The sequence below is a fragment of the Gymnodraco acuticeps genome, unplaced genomic scaffold (assembly GCF_902827175.1).
Source record: "Gymnodraco acuticeps unplaced genomic scaffold, fGymAcu1.1, whole genome shotgun sequence".
Lineage (NCBI taxonomy): Eukaryota > Metazoa > Chordata > Actinopteri > Perciformes > Bathydraconidae > Gymnodraco > Gymnodraco acuticeps.
In genome coordinates, this window is record NW_022991214.1 from 123,251 (window position 1) to 141,913 (window position 18,663).

The following is an 18,663-nucleotide window of genomic DNA, read 5'->3' on the forward strand; positions in this document are numbered from 1 at the left end:
AGGAAAGTGGAAATTATTACTCACTCGCTCGCTACGATAAAGCGTTGGGCTTTAATATAAATGTAGTGATAAAAAAGCCCCTCCGTTTTGGAGTAATATTAGAAACCGACCGGACTACTTTCTGCAGATTGATATCACTGCACATAGTCCTCCTTAGCAACGGTATTTTCTCCTTAGTGACGGTCTGTTAGTTAGACTTAACAATCTCTGGAATGTCCACATTGACCAATCACAATCGAGTTTTCAACTTAGGCGTGTAATAATATAAAATACAGAATCAAACAGTGAATATATACATACAGTATCAACAGTAGAGGATAAATATCTCTGGGTATGGACAGAATAGGGAAGAATACACTGTAATAGACCGACTTATGACGAATACAAATGTATAAACACATAGGATACTATATAAACACACATTATATAAGTCAGTGGGGAGTCTCAGCAGCTCTTTAACAGTAACACTTCCCTTCTGTATATGATCCGTGTTATGATCTAACACATATTCTGTATGCTGCTGTTTACACCAGACTCACTGTAACATAGACACTGGAAAGCTGTTTTACTTTTACAGCAATTACCGGTGTCTTCTCTCAGAAATTACCAGTGGTGAAAGTAACTAAGTAGATGTACTCAAGTACTGCACTTAAGTACAATGTTGAGGTACTTGTACTTTACTTGAGTATGTCACTGTGTTTTGTCCACTACAGTTCAGAGGTACATGGTGTACTTTTACTCCATGTATTTAATCCCTTTAGTGACTTTACAGATTTAGATGAATGATGTGAAATATAATCAAGTGTTAGATCAGACTTTAGTTCCACCTGGAGGTAAATCTTTTGGGGAAATGGTTTTAAAGTCCAAATATGTAATAATTTGTGTTATTGTATTGATGTTTAGTCCGATAAGAAGAACTCAGTTACCCATGGACCCCTCGTAGTTCTCCGACTCGGTTCCCAGGAAGCTGTTGACCTTCTTCACGGCGGCCATTTGCACCTCGAGGTCCGCCAGGTTCCTCACCACCCAGTTCAGATAGTTAGTGACCTGAGGAAGACAAGAAGGACGCATTGTTTATTATACAGCCCACACACAGCAGCTCGACATTTACAGCCTTCAAACCAACCAGAAGTGCTCGATGATACCTGTGTTAACACCCCATTTAAATGCATCTTAAATTTAGACTAGACTTTAGACCAGGCTTACAAATGTTGGGGTTGTGTCCAAACTACAAATTGATTTATTAAGTGGCTGCAGGTTTCATGTGAGTATGTTTCTGGTACAATATTAGCACTAGTATAAGCTGAACTTATAAAGATCTTAAAACGGTTAAAACGGTAAAGTCGTCTTAGTGTTGTTTTATAACACTCTTTGAACTTGTCCGGTGCACACAACGTGATCGGTTGCTGCCTTGAAGATAATAAGATAAGATGTACTTTATTGATCCCAAATTGTGACATGTTTGCAGCATCAAAAACAAGGCATTGCAGATAAGTAGAAAAGAGTAGAAATAAACAATTCTAAACTGTAAACATCTCAAAATAGAAATAAAAAAGCATTACAAAAGTAGAAAATATGCAAGTTGACCGTGAAGATAAAGAAATTGATAAAAACCTGACAAATAGAACAATATTGAAGGGTTGATTTTAAGTTAGCACAATCATTTATTCGACGTGCGAAAGCACAAAAGAAATCTAGGAGAAATGACGCTGCTTTTTATGCTTTTGTTCCAAGTGTAATATTTGCGTTATTCTACGTGAAAGTAATCACAACAGTTCGCAAAAACATATTGATGTGCAAAACAATCACACGGTAAATATGACCCTGGTGTGATACGGTCTTTTGAGTTCATTCAAATCAGAATCCGGTTTATTTCCAGGTACGAGGAATTTGACTTGATGTCGTGGTGCAGACATAGTAGAACAAAAATGTAAAACACAGTTAGAGAACTATTTTAAGGAAACTATAATAACATTAAAAAGAACTGTTGGATCCTGCTATGAAAACAACGACGAGTATACATAAAAAGAGGACAAAACTGCACAGACTGAAGGAGGTCAGGTGCTTTGATAGATTGAATAAAGGAGAGGACTCACAGTGAGGGCGTAGGTGAGTCCGAGGCCAACGAGGGCCCCGTGGTCGTGGCTGTACCGAAAACTCCAGATCGAAGCTCCTGCAGCCGTCAGAACGATCACCGCTCCAAGGTAATCCTGAACAAGAGAAGGAATGAAACCTCAGAGAAATATAATAACTCTAAATCTAAATCTCCTAAACCAAGTGCAAGAGGGACGAAAACAAACAAAAACATCACAGCACGAGTTAGCGGCTTCTAGGGATGCATATCGTTGACTTTTTTACGATACCGATACCACTGAACGATACCGATACTCAACCGATACATATCGTGATACTTTGAAAATGTATCATCCCACAATTACTCCCATGAAGCGCTTTACGATACAGTTAACATGTCAAATTAATATTAAATTCAATTGTGGGACTTCTTGGCCCTTTTAGTTCTGAACAAACAATGACAGATACATAACAAATATGAAGAAAACCGATTATGGAATATCTTTTATAACACATCAGGTGTGCCGCGTGAATAGCACATCTTGTCAATGCAAACAGACCGTTATAGCACCGTTATAATTCATGTTAAACCTGAGATTCGACTAGAGAACAAATACATAATAGAATAATGGTCATGAGATCACAACAAATCTCATCTTTAAAATCAACATTTGCCTTCACTGGTGAGAGAAAACAAATCCCATCACAGTTCATTTGTGGGACTTTTACCTTTCTAGTATTGAACAAACAATGAAAAATACATAAAATATGTATTAAATAAAGTTTTTTTTTTTTTTTTTTAAAGTATCGAAACCGGATCTGATTTCGGTACGGTATACCGTAGCCAACAGTAACCGGTATTTCGGTAATACCGGATACCGGTATGCATCCCTAGCGTCTTCCTATTCGTCCAGCCAATATGAATAACAAACAGTAGTGACTTACTGTGTGAAAGTAAGGTAAGGAACATATGAATTCAAGTATCTCCTCACCGTGCGGACCTCCAGCCAGCGGTTGGCGGCGGACAGAAACAAGTAGGCGGTGTTGTTGGTGTCTGTCAGCTCCAACATACGCTGCTTAAAACGAGCCTCGTGCCTGAAATAAACAACAACATTTGCATCAGAAACTAAATATATAAGACTCCATCTTATAATCAGCAAAATGAAAAGTTGTTTCGGTTGCTTTTGACCGAGCTTTCTCTTGATTGCTAACTTACAGCATCCTTTGTTAATGTAGTCTTAAACTAAACTTGAACAAAAAGTTCAACGGTGCATTCAAGTGCACCTTGTAAGGGTCTTATTTAGATATTCTTCCTTATTCAGTGTGTTCGAAAGAGTAGTGGAGTACAAATACTTTGTTAATGTACTTAAGTACATGTTTCTGGTATCAGTACTTTACTCCACTACTTATTTTTCTGACGACTTTTACTTTGACTTCTTACATGTTGAACACAAATACCTGTACTTTCTACTTCTTACATGTTGAACCCAAATACCTGTACTTTCTACTTCTTACATGTTGAACACAAATACCTGTACTTTCTACTTCTTACATGTTGAACACAAATACCTGTACTTTCTACTTCTTACATGTTGAACTCAAATACCTGTACTTTCTACTTCTTACATGTTGAACACAAATACCTGTACTTTCTACTTCTTACATGTTGAACCCAAATACCTGTACTTTCTACTTCTTACATGTTGAACACAAATACCTGTACTTTCTACTTCTTACATGTTGAACTCAAATACCTGTACTTTCTACTTCTTACATGTTGAACCCAAATACCTGTACTTTCTACTTCTTACATGTTGAACACAAATACCTGTACTTTCTACTTCTCACATGTTGAACTCAAATACCTGTACTTTCTACTTCTTACATGTTGAACCCAAATACCTGTACTTTCTACTTCTTACATGTTGAACACAAATACCTGTACTTTCTACTTCTTACATGTTGAACTCAAATACCTGTACTTTCTACTTCTTACATGTTGAACCCAAATACCTGTACTTTCTACTTCTTACATGTTGAACACAAATACCTGTACTTTCTACTTCTCACATGTTGAACTCAAATACCTGTACTTTCTACTTCTTACATGTTGAACTCAAATACCTGTACTTTCTACTTCTTACATGTTGAACTCAAATACCTGTACTTTCTACTTCTTACATGTTGAACACAAATACCTGTACTTTCTACTTCTTACATGTTGAACTCAAATACCTGTACTTTCTACTTCTTACATGTTGAACACAAATACCTGTACTTTCTACTTCTTACATGTTGAACTCAAATACCTGTACTTTCTACTTCTTACATGTTGAACTCAAATACCTGTACTTTCTACTTCTTACATGTTGAACTCAAATACCTGTACTTTCTACTTCTTACATGTTGAACCCAAATACCTGTACTTTCTACTTCTTACATGTTGAACTCAAATACCTGTACTTTCTACTTCTTACATGTTGAACTCAAATACCTGTACTTTCTACTTCTTACATGTTGAACACAAATACCTGTACTTTCTACTTCTTACATGTTGAACTCAAATACCTGTACTTTCTACTTCTTACATGTTGAACACAAATACCTGTACTTTCTACTTCTCACATGTTGAACTCAAATAACTGTACTTTCTACTTCTTACATGTTGAACTCAAATACCTGTACTTTCTACTTCTTACATGTTGAACACAAATACCTGTACTTTCTACTTCTTACATGTTGAACACAAATACCTGTACTTTCTACTTCTCACATGTTGAACACAAATACCTGTACTTTCTACTTCTTACATGTTGAACTCAAATACCTGTACTTTCTACTTCTTACATGTTGAACCCAAATACCTGTACTTTCTACTTTTTACATGTTGAACCCAAATACCTGTACTTTCTACTTCTTACATGTTGAACACAAATACCTGTACTTTCTACTTCTTACATGTTGAACTCAAATACCTGTACTTTCTACTTCTCACATGTTGAACCCAAATACCTGTACTTTCTACTTCTTACATGTTGAACCCAAATACCTGTACTTTCTACTTCTTATATGTTGAACTCAAATACCTGTACTTTCTACTTCTTACATGTTGAACACAAATACCTGTACTTTCTACTTCTCACATGTTGAACTCAAATACCTGTACTTTCTACTTCTTACATGTTGAACTCAAATACCTGTACTTTCTACTTCTTACATGTTGAACTCAAATACTTGTACTTTCTACTTCTCTCATTTTCCAAACAGCTGGTTCCTTTAGTCTGAATGTGTGTTTGATGCGTGATCATTATTCTTTAGAGTCATTGCGTGTCTATTGATTTGAACACGATCCGTGTATCCATCATTTCCTGGTCTTCTCTAAAGAAGAGGGACCAATGGAAACGTTGTCATGTTGCCGTTGTTTAGCATGGAAACATTCATTAGCTAACAATGACATTATTGTTCTATTAATATAAAGGGAGGTCAGGTACTCTTTAAAACAGATGGTAGTTATGGGTACTTTTTACTGAAGTACATTTCAAAGCCTCTTTACTTTGACTTGAGTAAAGAAGTTTAGTCAGTACTTCTACTTTACCGGAGTATTTTTAAACACAAGTACTTCTACTTGAGTAAAGGATGTGTGTACTTTTGTCCTCTCTGGTGTTCAAGAGCTAAACATTTATATGCGAATATGGACACTGGAAAGAGGATCACAAATGTCACTTTGGTCCACTACATGTCTGCGTAATATATATATATATATATCATCAACTAGTAAATACACATTTTTGTTGATTTTCCAAGTGTTTTTTTCAGGGGGGCTCACAAGACTTTTGGGAAGTTGTTTCTCCAGTTATTCCTACACCACATGAATGCAGCCAGATGCCCAACCGTCCAGCAAATAGTGCGTAACGGCTTTAATAGTTTCTACATCCTTTCACCAAACTTTATGAAAACCGTGCCAGTACTCTTTCCGTGATCGTGCCAACAAACAAACCACAGCTAAAAACATGACCTTCTTTTCGTGTTGGGAATAGAAGTAGCATCGTATCTTCAGGTTTTATTATTGCTTGCCATCCTGCGGTCATAAATCACCGCGAAACCAGACTGGCTTTGGAGGCGAACCAGAGGATAATGATGATAGTTCCCATGAGCGCCAAGGAACTGTCCCAACACCAGAATCATTGTTTCTCTGTGTGTGTGTGTGTGTGTGTGTGTGTGTGTGTGTGTGTGTGTGTGTGTGTGTGTGTGTGTGTGTGTGTGTGTGTGTATGTGTTTGTGTGTGTGTGTGTGTGTGTGGGGTAGTCTTAAGGGAGTAGAGGAGGAGAAAGCAGCGTGAGAGCAGTTTAATGTTGGATTACACCGACGATGGGAAAGAGGGTGAAGACAGAAATACAAAGTGATACAGCTGCTGAAATAAAATAAAACTAAATATACTGATATTACAGCTACTGGGAGAAGTACTGCTCATGTTTTTTTAAATCTATACTCATGCTTTTATCACTTAGACATGTGCTTATTATGTATTATTCATTTTTATTATGGGCTGCATTCCTCCAAAGTGCTTTAAAGAGCCATGTAGCGTAAGTAGGTGTGTCTGAACCATCAACATCAATTCAGTTCAAGGACACTTTGAAGTGTGGAGATAAGGAGCGTGGGGTTGAACCAACAACAATTATTACTGGGTTTAGTCTGTAAGGATCTTTATCTATCCGTCACATTGTCGGGACTTTAGCTGGACATTTGTGTAATGTACATAGTGTCCTATATTTATATTTTAGTTGGAGTAGTTTGGGATATAATAGTGTATTCTAATGTATTCTATATACTCAATAGATCTATATCTTTCTATGGTAGATATGTATATATTTTACTCAATGCCGGGTTACCTGCTGCTGCTGTAAACCAAAAAATCCCTAATTTTGGATAAAAAAAGTACATCTATCTGCATATATTGACAGAAAAGTTTAGGCACCTGGTATGTTGGAACAAAATAGACGCAAACAAAAAGGATTAAAAATACTTTGTTTTGCATTTACGCACAAAAAAAAGTGTCTACAGCTGAAGTGCATCCAGGATGTTATTAATGAAGGGTGTGGAGCTAAAGGAGGCTAATGTTGGGCTATAAAGGAACTACAGCACGGTCACATGACTTCACGTCACCACCGCTAAGCTAAAGGAGGCTAATGTTGGGCTATAAAGGAACTACAGCACGGTCACATGACTTCAGGTCACCACCGCTAAGCTAAAGGTGGCTAATGTTGGGCTATAAAGGAACTACAGCACGGTGACATGACTTCAGGTCACCACCGCTAAGCTAAAGGTGGCTAATGTTGGGCTATAAACGAACTACAGCACGGTCACATGACTTCACGTCACCACCGCTAAGCTAAAGGTGGCTAATGTTGGGCTATAAAGGAACTACAGCACGGTCACATGACTTCAGGTCACCACCGCTAAGCTAAAGGTGGCTAATGTTGGGCAATAAAGGAACTACAGCACGGTCACATGACTTCACGTCACCACCGCTAAGCTAAAGGAGGCTAATGTTGGGCTATAAACGAACTACAGCACGGTCACATGACTTCACGTCACCACCGCTAAGCTAAAGGTGGCTAATGTTGGGCAATAAAGGAACTACAGCACGGTCACATGACTTCACGTCACCACCGCTAAGCTAAAGGAGGCTAATGTTGGGCTATAAACGAACTACAGCACGGTCACATGACTTCACGTCACCACCGCTAAGCTAAAGGAGGCTAATGTTGGGCTATAAAGGAACTACAGCACGGTTACATGACTTCAGGTCACCACCGCAAAGCTAAAGGAGGCTAATAATGGGCTATAAAGGAACTACAGCACGGTCACATGACTTCAGGTCACCACCGCTAAGCTAAAGGTGGCTAATGTTGGGCTATAAAGGAACTACAGTACGGTCACATGACTTCAGGTCACCACCGCTTAGCTAAAGGTGGCTAATGTTGGGCTATAAAGGAACTACAGCACGGTCACATGACTTCACGTCACTACCGCTAAGCTAAAGGAGGCTAATGTTGGGCTATAAAGGAACTACAGCACGGTCACATGACTTCAGGTCACCAAAGCAAAGCTAAAGGAGGCTAATAATGGGCTATAAAGGAACTACAGCACGGTCACATGACTTCAGGTCACCACCGCTAAGCTAAAGGCAGCTAATGTTGGGCTATAAAGGAACTACAGTACGGTCACATGACTTCAGGTCACCACCGCTTAGCTAAAGGTGGCTAATGTTGGGCTATAAAGGAACTACAGCACGGTCACATGACTTCACGTCACTACCGCTAAGCTAAAGGAGGCTAATGTTGGGCTATAAAGGAACTACAGCACGGTCACATGACTTCAGGTCACCACCGCTAAGCTAAAGGCGGCTAATGTTGGGCTATAAAGGAACTACAGCACGGTCACATGACTTCAGGTCACCAACGCTAAGCTAAAGGAGGCTAATAATGGGCTATAAAGGAACTAAAGCACGGTCACATGACTTCAGGTCACCACCGCTAAGCTAAAGGCGGCTAATGTTGGGCTATAAAGGAACTACAGCACGGTCACATGACTTCAGGTCACCACCGCTAAGCTAAAGGAGGCTAATGTTGGGCTAAAAAGGAACTACAGCACGGTCACATGACTTCAGGTCACCAACGCTAAGCTAAAGGAGGCTAATAATGGGCTATAAAGGAACTACAGCACGGTCACATGACTTCAGGTCACCACCGCTAAGCTAAAGGAGGCTAATGTTGGGCGTAATGACGTTTAGTCAACACCGTTTTAAAATTAACCAGTGGTGTATTTACTGGCGTATTTTATGTCATGGAAAAATATTCATTTAGCTTGTGTTAACCACAGACCTTATTTCAGGCGTCTGACCAAAAACCCTTTCAGCCACAGGAAGTGGTCAAATTACGACTTATTTCCAGGCTTTAGGACTCTTTCCTGCACTACCCTATATAACAACAGACACACAAACAAGTCAACATAGCGCTAGACATTTGGACTATCATTGCTTACATGTCGTCCTTGTGTAGGTTTAGCATTCTCTTCAGCAGAAAAAACACAGACGGAAAACAGTTGAACAAATGTAATCCCATATTGAAAAACCGTTAGGTTGTATAACTAATGCTTATATCAACTTTAATGTTTACTTTTATACTGACGTCATTCAAAAACGATATACTGAAGCTTTGTTTAAGTGTATGTGTGTGTGTGTGTGTGTGTGTGTGTGTGTGCGCGTGTGTGTGTGTGTGTGTGTGTGTGTGTGTGTGTGTGTACCTGAATGCTCTAATGGTAGTCAGACCCTCAGCGGTCTCAGAGAAGTGGCAGAGCAGAGGCAGCTGAGTGGAGTCATCGAGGTCCTGGAGGTCTCTGAGAGAGAGAGATAAACAATATGTTTATCAGGTTATATTGACATGATTTTAGTAATAAATGACAATGTTATTTATGTATGAATGCACATGCAATGATAACTCTCTGACGTCCTTTACACACACTAACATACACAGAACAGTGCCACAATCATGCATTGCCACACACATGTCTTATTGATTCATTTGCAAGAAGATAATAATAATAATATATTTCGTTTATATAGCACACTTTAAAAACAAAGTTATCTCAAGGTGCATTTCACTGCTTGTCACTGAAGTCTAAAAGTGGTTCGAGTATATAAACGAAATGCACTTTTAATCCACACTCACTTGGAGGCCACCCTGAAGTACTTCTGGATGAAGTAGAAGGCGACGGCCAGAGGAACGAGAGCGATGAGGAAGGCTGGAGTGATGGAGGAAATCACGCCGATGGCCGACAGTAAGAGCAGCGTGGATCTCGTTAAAGACTCCAGGGTGGGAGGAATGTGCTGAGAGGAGTGAAACACGTGGACAAAGTGAGAGGCAATTCAGGAAGTCTGGAAGAAGTCGAAGTATCTCAAACCGTACCTGATCTATGATGTTGGTGTCGGCGGAGAATCTGTTGATGATCAGCCCCAGAGGAGTGATGTCAAAGAACCTGAAGGGAAAGGTTTTGAAATCATCCGTCAGTATAAGCGCCATTGAAGGTAACCATTTTTAATTATGGAGCTGGAAATGCGAGGAACATTTGAAGAAAAGCAACAAATTAAAACTCTATAAAAGCTGTCGACAAAGACAATAAACTTGTGTGATTTTATTCTCTGAGAAATACAAGATTTCTTTCCATAAATTCAAGAGTTTTTCACTTTCATTTGAATATCCGTGTTTCTTTTTGTAAATATGGGATTTCAATCTATGTATTTTGTTTAGTTGGATTGTTTTTACATACACATTTTAAGGTTTTAACGGCCATTTAAAAAAAGATAAATACCTTTATACATGGAGAGACAGATATATAGTTATAGTGATAATAAATATAAGGTATAATAACAATTAAAAATATACAAAAAGAAGCTAAATCAAATAAAGAAAATATATATTTTTTAGGTTTTTAATAAAATGTTCTGACCAAGTTTTATCTAGTTCTGCTGAGCGTCTGGACTTGTAGATTGTGTACTTATGTGATTGTGTGTGTGTGTAAATGCCCACCTTTATACTTGGAGACATAGAGACATAGTTATAGTGATAATAAATATTAGGTAAAATTAAAAAGATTAAAAAAACAGGCAAAAACAAATAAAGAAAAATTCACTTTTTTAAAGGTCCCATGTCATGGCCATTTCCACTGATCATAACTCCATTGTCGAGGTCTACTAGAATAGATTTATACTGTGCAATGTTCCAAACTCACATTGGTTTCGCAAACAGCATCTCTGTAAAGTATGTGTATTCACTCTCTCCACTAAACGGCTCGTTGCAGCTCTTGCCCCCCCCCTCCCTGTGAGCCCAGTGTGCTCCGATTGGTCGGGACCAGTCGGGACGTTGTGAATCGCGCTGAGCTCCGTGGAGGTGTGATTTCCTTGTTTAGCGATACACAGCGAAACACAGCCAAACTCACCCTGAGCACACACAAAGTCACAGCCGAAGTAAAAACAATAAGTGTGGCTTGATATTGAGTCAGAAAAAGGTTGATAAACGCTGTGAGAATGGGTCTGCAGAGAGAATGGGTCTGCAGAGAGAATGGGTCTGCAGAGAGAATGGGTCTGCAGAGAGAATGGGTCTGCAGAGAGAATGGGTCTGCAGAGAGAATGGGTCTGCAGAGAGAATGGGTCTGCAGAGAGAACGGGTCTACAGAGAGAATGGGTCTGCAGAGAGAACGGGTCTGCAGTGAGAATGGGTCTGCAGAGAGAATGGGTCTGTAGAGAGAATGGGTCTGCAGAGAGAATGGGTCTGCAGAGAGAATGGGTCTGCAGAGAGAATGGGTCTGTAGAGAGAATGGGTCTGCAGAGAGAATGGGTCTGCAGAGAGAATGGGTCTGCAGAGAGAACGGGTCTGCAGTGAGAATGGGTCTGCAGAGAGAATGGGTCTGCAGAGAGAACGGGTCTGTAGAGAGAACGGGGTCTGCAGAGAGAATGGGTCTGTAGAGAGAACGGGTCTGCAGAGAGAATGGGTCTGCAGAGAGAATGGGTCTGCAGAGAGAATGGGTCTGCAGAGAGAATGGGTCTGCAGAGAGAACGGGTCTGCAGAGAGAATGGGTCTGTAGAGAGAATGGGTCTGTAGAGAGAATGGGTCTGCAGAGAGAATGGGTCTGCAGAGAGAATGGGTCTGTAGAGAGAATGGGTCTGTAGAGAGAATGGGTCTGCAGAGAGAATGGGTCTGTAGAGAGAATGGGTCTGCAGAGAGAATGGGTCTGCAGAGAGAATGGGTCTGCAGAGAGAACGGGTCTGTAGAGAGAATGGGTCTGCAGAGAGAATGGGTCTGCAGAGAGAATGGGTCTGCAGAGAGAATGGGTCTGCAGAGAGAACGGGTCTACAGAGAGAATGGGTCTGCAGAGAGAACGGGTCTGCAGTGAGAATGGGTCTGCAGAGAGAATGGGTCTGTAGAGAGAATGGGTCTGCAGAGAGAATGGGTCTGCAGAGAGAATGGGTCTGCAGAGAGAATGGGTCTGTAGAGAGAATGGGTCTGCAGAGAGAATGGGTCTGCAGAGAGAACGGGTCTGCAGTGAGAATGGGTCTGCAGAGAGAATGGGTCTGCAGAGAGAACGGGTCTGTAGAGAGAACGGGTCTGCAGAGAGAATGGGTCTGTAGAGAGAACGGGTCTGCAGAGAGAATGGGTCTGCAGAGAGAATGGGTCTGCAGAGAGAATGGGTCTGCAGAGAGAATGGGGGGAACGGGTCTGCAGAGAGAATGGGTCTGTAGAGAGAATGGGTCTGTAGAGAGAATGGGTCTGCAGAGAGAATGGGTCTGCAGAGAGAATGGGTCTGTAGAGAGAATGGGTCTGTAGAGAGAATGGGTCTGCAGAGAGAATGGGTCTGCAGAGAGAACGGGTCTGTAGAGAGAATGGGTCTGCAGAGAGAATGGGTCTGCAGAGAGAACGGGTCTGCAGAGAGAATGGGTCTGCAGAGAGAACGGGTCTGCAGAGAGAATGGGTCTGCAGAGAGAATGGGTCTGCAGAGAGAACGGGTCTGCAGAGAGAATGGGTCTGCAGAGAGAATGGGTCTGTAGAGAGAATGGGTCTGTAGAGAGAATGGGTCTGCAGAGAGAATGGGTCTGCAGAGAGAATGGGTCTGTAGAGAGAATGGGTCTGCAGAGAGAATGGGTCTGCAGAGAGAACGGGTCTGCAGAGAGAATGGGTCTGCAGAGAGAACGGGTCTGCAGAGAGAATGGGTCTGCAGAGAGAATGGGTCTGCAGAGAGAATGGGTCTGCAGAGAGAATGGGTCTGTAGAGAGAATGGGTCTGCAGAGAGAATGGGTCTGCAGAGAGAATTTCGCCACGATCCCAACTGTCTGTTATCAGCCTGCAGCCCGGGAGGAGAGATCAGCAGAGCTGCCTGCACTGAGTGTGTGAGGAAGTCCGTGGATTGGTCAATTTGGACCAATCAGCGGGGGCTTAACGTAACGGCTCCGCGGACGTAACGTAACGGCTCCACGGATTGGTCCATTTCGTTCCGGGGACGACATGACATCATGATGTACCAGGAAGAATCAAATGGACAGTGACGTTTCTCCAACGAGGCGTTTTGGGGAGGTATTTTCTGTGTTAGAGTTTTACTCGCTACAGGGTGTACTTTGAGGGTTTTGACTCTGCAGACCGTTTACATGCATAAAAACCTTCATAACACAAGGGGACGGGTAATAAGCGGAAAAGCATGACATGGGACCTTTTAAGTTTTTAATAAAATATTTTTGTCCAAGTTGTATCTAGTTTTGCTAAGCGTCTGGACTTGTAGATGTGTGTGTGTGTGTGTGTGTGTGTGTGTGTGTGTGTGTGTGTGTGTGTGTGTGTGTGTGTGTCACCTGATGGGAGCGTGGATGATCTTGTTCAGCAGGTTGTGGTGCAGGTTGGTGGCCGCAGAGACACCGAGGAACTCCACGGTGAGAGACGTGATGAGACACAGAGTGATGCCCGCCGCACACAGGATGACGAACACAGGCAGGTAGTACGGGTCGATCTAACACACACACACACACACACACACAGAGAGAGAGAGAGAGAGAGAGAGAGAGAGAGACACACAGACACACACACACAGAGAGAGAGAGAGAGAGAGAGAGACACACAGACATTATACAATCTGAGGTCATACATTAAGAGAAGAGCAGGGACATGTTCTCATGACCTGTACACCATCGGAGGTAAAAAACCAAGAGAAACGTAGGAACGCAATGGGAGAAAACACACACACACACACACACACACACACACACACACACACACACACACACACACACACACACACACACTTTTAAAAAGGTCTCTAATTCACATTTTCACAAACAAAAACGAATTATTTGCTCAAAATGTGTTGAATTTGATCGCTTTGAAAGATGTTCCTCTATCTTATATTAAAACATCCTAGACTCATATTTAAACTGTACTCTGCAACCTAATAGGAGAATAGGTGATACAGCATGATATTTACCACATGTCTGATGTATAATATGCAGGTTATGATAGAGTTTTACTGCTCGAAGACAAGCACAGCTCATAGTATACTTGTGTAGGTAAATAGAGCATATATTGAATATTGCCTTTTCAAAAGAGATATTGTGAATGTGTGATTTATTGTGATATTTTAATTTGCTTTCTCTAAAACTCTTATAATAGATAGTTTTAGTTAGGGCACCCTATTGTGGAAAATGTTTCTTGCATGCATGTACACTTGGCTACTCTCGTTTATCCTCTTATCTGCAATTAAACCCCATAAGCATATGACCTAAATTGGCGATTTGAACCCACAAATATTGACTCTAAACTTTAAAAAGTACCCCAGAGTGTGGGTCTGCAGGTCTGGTGCTGTTTGTGAAGTTGTTGTTGCTGCTGAAAGCGTCCGTGGTGTTGGTCTCATTCCCGGCGTTTGTTCCCGATACGGACGTGGCGTTGGTTTTAGAAGAAGTCCAGATGGCCAGCCAGTAATCGATGGCCACGATGACGGAGTGTTTGAGAAGTTTAGAGGAAACCATGAGGAAGACCATGAAGAAACCTCCGGAGGAAAGGTAGCACCAGCACACCTGAGGGCAGGAAGATCAATGGGAGGATTCTAAACAATGGATATATCTAAGAGGCAGAAATGCTGCAGATTAACCATGCAGATTATTGCCCTACTTGTTTGTTCACAGCATGTAAAGCAGCCTTGGGTCCCTTGAAAGGCGTGTTGGCAAGTTGTACCAATATTATTACTTTCATCTTAGTGACAATTTATCGACCAAACGATCAACTTTTTAATTGATAAAGCAATCAATGGACTGATTAATAATGAGGATAATTGTCGTTATCGCCCAACTCTCTGTAATAAGATAAGGATAAGTTAAGATGTACTTTATTGATTGGGACATGTTTGCGTAGCAGCAGCATAAAGATGAAAAATCTCAAAACAGATATTTTTTTCGGGACAAAGTATTCTCTTTTAATAATAAAATAATACTATCTTATCTTCTTGCTTTTCTATCGTAACACCAGCATGACTTGTGTGATATTATCCTATATGTTGTCGTTAAGGTTTTAACGGTACTACTACTTTTATCGATACCGCTTATCGGTCCGGTCTTTTAACGGTTCTCTTATCGGTTCTTTTGGAGAAAGAAACAAGGTAAACTAACATTGCTTTTTATTTAAATTAAATGCATAATATTTCACATCAAAAGAAACAAATCGTATTAAATAATCTGAGGACAGAATAGCTGAAACTTTAACTAACTAAATAACTCAGTTTCCTCTAATCATTAACCCGTGTTTGTATAATGTAGTTAACTCTGTGTGTTGCTGCTAGCATACATAACACCTGACGTGGAAACGTTACTCGTGGACGGGGCTACAGAGCTGCTAGAAAGACAGTCGAACCCGGTGCATTCCTCCGTCTGGATGTGGAGCACTTTTGATAAATGTTTAGACAAACTGCTCGTGTTACCGCCCTCACATGATAAACTCTTATTGCACTTTAGGTAACGAGCATCGAGACGGGTAAAGTTTAACCACCTCGGAGCGCGTTCTCTCCGCCATCTCCTCCGTGTGTGTGTGTGTTGCTGCATGTAGCAGAGTGTGTGTTGCTGCATGTAGCAGAGTGTGTGTGTGTGTGTGTGTGTGTGTGTGTGTGTGTGTTGCTGCATGTAGCAGCTGCGTGTGTGTAAACTGCCCCGCCCCCTCGCACACAGACGGAGGGAGAGATCTCTCGTCTGGATTGGAAAGATCGAAAATACTAAAAATAGTCATAGACGCATTTTGCAGTCTTTTTGCGTATTAGAAACGGAGTTGGCGAAACTAAAACTGCAATATAATGTTTGTGTAGCAATAATACATACGACATATATTTTAGATGTCTCCAGTACCGATAAAAAGACCGATAACGTCGGAGCTTAACGGTACCACGGTCTTTAATAATTCAGCCCCGGGGCCCTTTAATACCGGGGCTCGGTACCCATCCCTAGTTGTCGAACATGTGACCAAGACAAGTGTGCAAATGAGAAAGTATGCATAAATAAAGACCACATTTGATTGGTAATGTTAGGTCACTAAAGCCTAATAAAAAAGGGTATAATATCTTAGTCTTACTACTTAGTAAACCAGCTGGATCAGGTAGTGTTAGTCGTTTCCTTTGTGATATTAAATGATGATGATAGGTGTTATGTGTTGTCTAAATATCATTTTTGGAGACAGGTTTTGCAGCAGTACGGATGAATTACCCTCCATGGGACCTTTGATCTTCTGTTGGTGGTTGTAGACATGTTGTCATCATCTTCCTCCTCCTCTTCCTCCTCTGAAAGCACGAGAAAGTGGAATACCATATGACATATGAGTCAATTAAAAAAACAACACTTAATATCACTATTATCTAATTAAACACTTAATCTTTGTCTTTTTTACAAGTTTAAACTCTTAAGTAACATTTAATTTTGTGTCTTTTGTATAAGAAGAGTAGAAATGTACATAATTAAAAAGTGGTTACCTTCGTCTTCATCGTCCATTTGGTTCTTGGTCTCTCTGGGGTAGAAAGCCCTTCTCAGAGTTTTCCTCTCCAGCGTTGTTTGACTGTCTTGCTGGATGTCCTACATATGAAGACACAACATACAATATATAACATTAAAAAGATAATAAAGCTTTAACTGCTAGACTGTCTGCATCATTGAAAAGACTTAATGCTGCTGCTTTCATTCTGATAATGCCTCTAGTTTGAATGCACGGTTTGGAGGAGATGAGGTTTGTTAAAGTTAAGGTAAAAACGTAGGCTCCTCCAACAGAGCAACATGAATATAGGACATAAACAAATACAACAGATAAAATAGTGCAAGAGGATGTTTCGAGATGTGCAATTAAATACAAATAAAATAGAAATAGTGCAAGAAGAGTCTATATACATGAGAGTAACACCTACGTCACTTAGTTACGGCCCCGCCCACTTTTGGGGGAAAACAACGCTGTCATTTGAATGGCGGTCAATACACATTCTGAAGTTTTTGCCAATCCGATCAGAAATGTAAGAAAAACGTGGATTTGTGGATCTTCAAAGAACCCGGTTACGATGGCCAATCAGCAGGGGCGGTTCTAGGGGGGCCAGTGCCCCCCTAACACTGACCCTCTGACCCCCCTAACAATGAAATCTTATTTATTTATTTTTTTTAATGTATATTTTCTGGTACTCGGTTTGCCAAAAACCGCAGGATTTTGTTGCTGTAATGTGAGATTGTGCAGACACCCTTATGTAAAGTAGAGATGTAACTGTTCATTGCCTTTATTTTCATATAAATATGGTGTTAGTATAAACATTGCACTATAACTTAAGCTGAAGCTAACAGTAATAACTATAAGATCTATCTGAAATAAATAAGTGTACTGAAACAAATACCAATAACTGTATTGCATTGTTTTCTTATGCGCAATTACTTCATACTGTCTAGTTCTCTTTTTCGTCCTGCATTTATTGTACTCCCCTCAGAAAATAACTGGCCCCCCAGTGGCCCCCCCAGTCAAATTGGTCTAGAACCGCCACTGCCAGTCAGGCAAAGAGTTACATTCAATCATTGGAAATCGACAAGCGGGCTCGATATATGGTTAAATTCAAATCAGTAGGCGAGACCGTCATTTCGCCAGCTGTTGAAAATAATAGTTGTATCATGCCAACAAGCTGCTGTGTCGTTTATTGCACCTCAAACATTAAAACAAATCTAGAGTTCAGTGTTTCTGTACTTCCTCTAAGAAGAAAGGACAGTAACAGAAGAGCTCTGTGGCTTCAGGCTCGATCGCCGTTCAAATGACAGCGTTGTTTCCCACAAAGGTGGGCGGGGCCGTAAAGTGACGTAAATGTTACTCTTATCTATTGACATCGATCGCCTACTGCTATATTTAACCATATATCGAGCCCGCTTGTCGATTTCCAATGATTTAATGTAATTGTTTGCCTGACTGGCCATCGTAATCGGGCTCTTTGAAGATCCACAAATCCACGGTTTTCTTAAATTTCTGATCGGATTGGCAAAAACTTCAGAATTTCAATTGATCGCCATTCAAATGACAGCTTTTATTTCCCCCAAAAGTGGGCGGAGCCGTCATATTTTTTTAATTTTTTTTCCACAAGTATTTTTATTGGGCCATCAATCTTAAAACATGCAAACTGTTGACATAAGATCACCCGATTTTACTTTTTTTTTTTTACAACAAACATGGCACCCCCCTACAAAACAAAACTGAAAAGCGTCACAATACAATATAAAAGAGGAGCAAAAATAAGTAAATTAAAAAAAATACAAGAGGATATCATAAAAGCACAGAAATACAAAGAAACACTGTGTTGCACAATGCACATTGGGCTGCATGACCATTCACACGCCAAAGGAGACAATCACTTATCATTGCATTATAACCGTCCAGTCTCAATAGTAGCTACGGTGTACATTAATGAGTAATAGAATTATCTAATCCCCTAAAGAAGGAATAGAATTAACAAAAGTGAGAATAGGATCCCAGGTTTTGCTAAATTTATCAGAGCATCCGGAGCCGT

The 18,663-nt window shown here is 40.6% G+C and overlaps 1 protein-coding gene across 1 annotated transcript in view; it reads right to left on the reverse strand.

Annotated features, from left to right (window-relative positions):
• The window catches only part of abcc9 (ATP-binding cassette, sub-family C (CFTR/MRP), member 9), a gene marked incomplete at both ends in the record, with an annotated part of 81,462 nt that overhangs the window by 15,206 nt on the left and 47,593 nt on the right, over positions 1–18,663 (reverse strand). Inside the window, 10 exon segments of the mRNA XM_034238689.1 lie at positions 927–1,047; positions 2,097–2,210; positions 3,066–3,168; positions 9,379–9,471; positions 9,804–9,961; positions 10,041–10,110; positions 13,469–13,623; positions 14,441–14,683; positions 16,352–16,425; positions 16,615–16,714. Of these exon segments, the coding sequence (XP_034094580.1) occupies positions 927–1,047; positions 2,097–2,210; positions 3,066–3,168; positions 9,379–9,471; positions 9,804–9,961; positions 10,041–10,110; positions 13,469–13,623; positions 14,441–14,683; positions 16,352–16,425; positions 16,615–16,714 (1,231 nt within the window).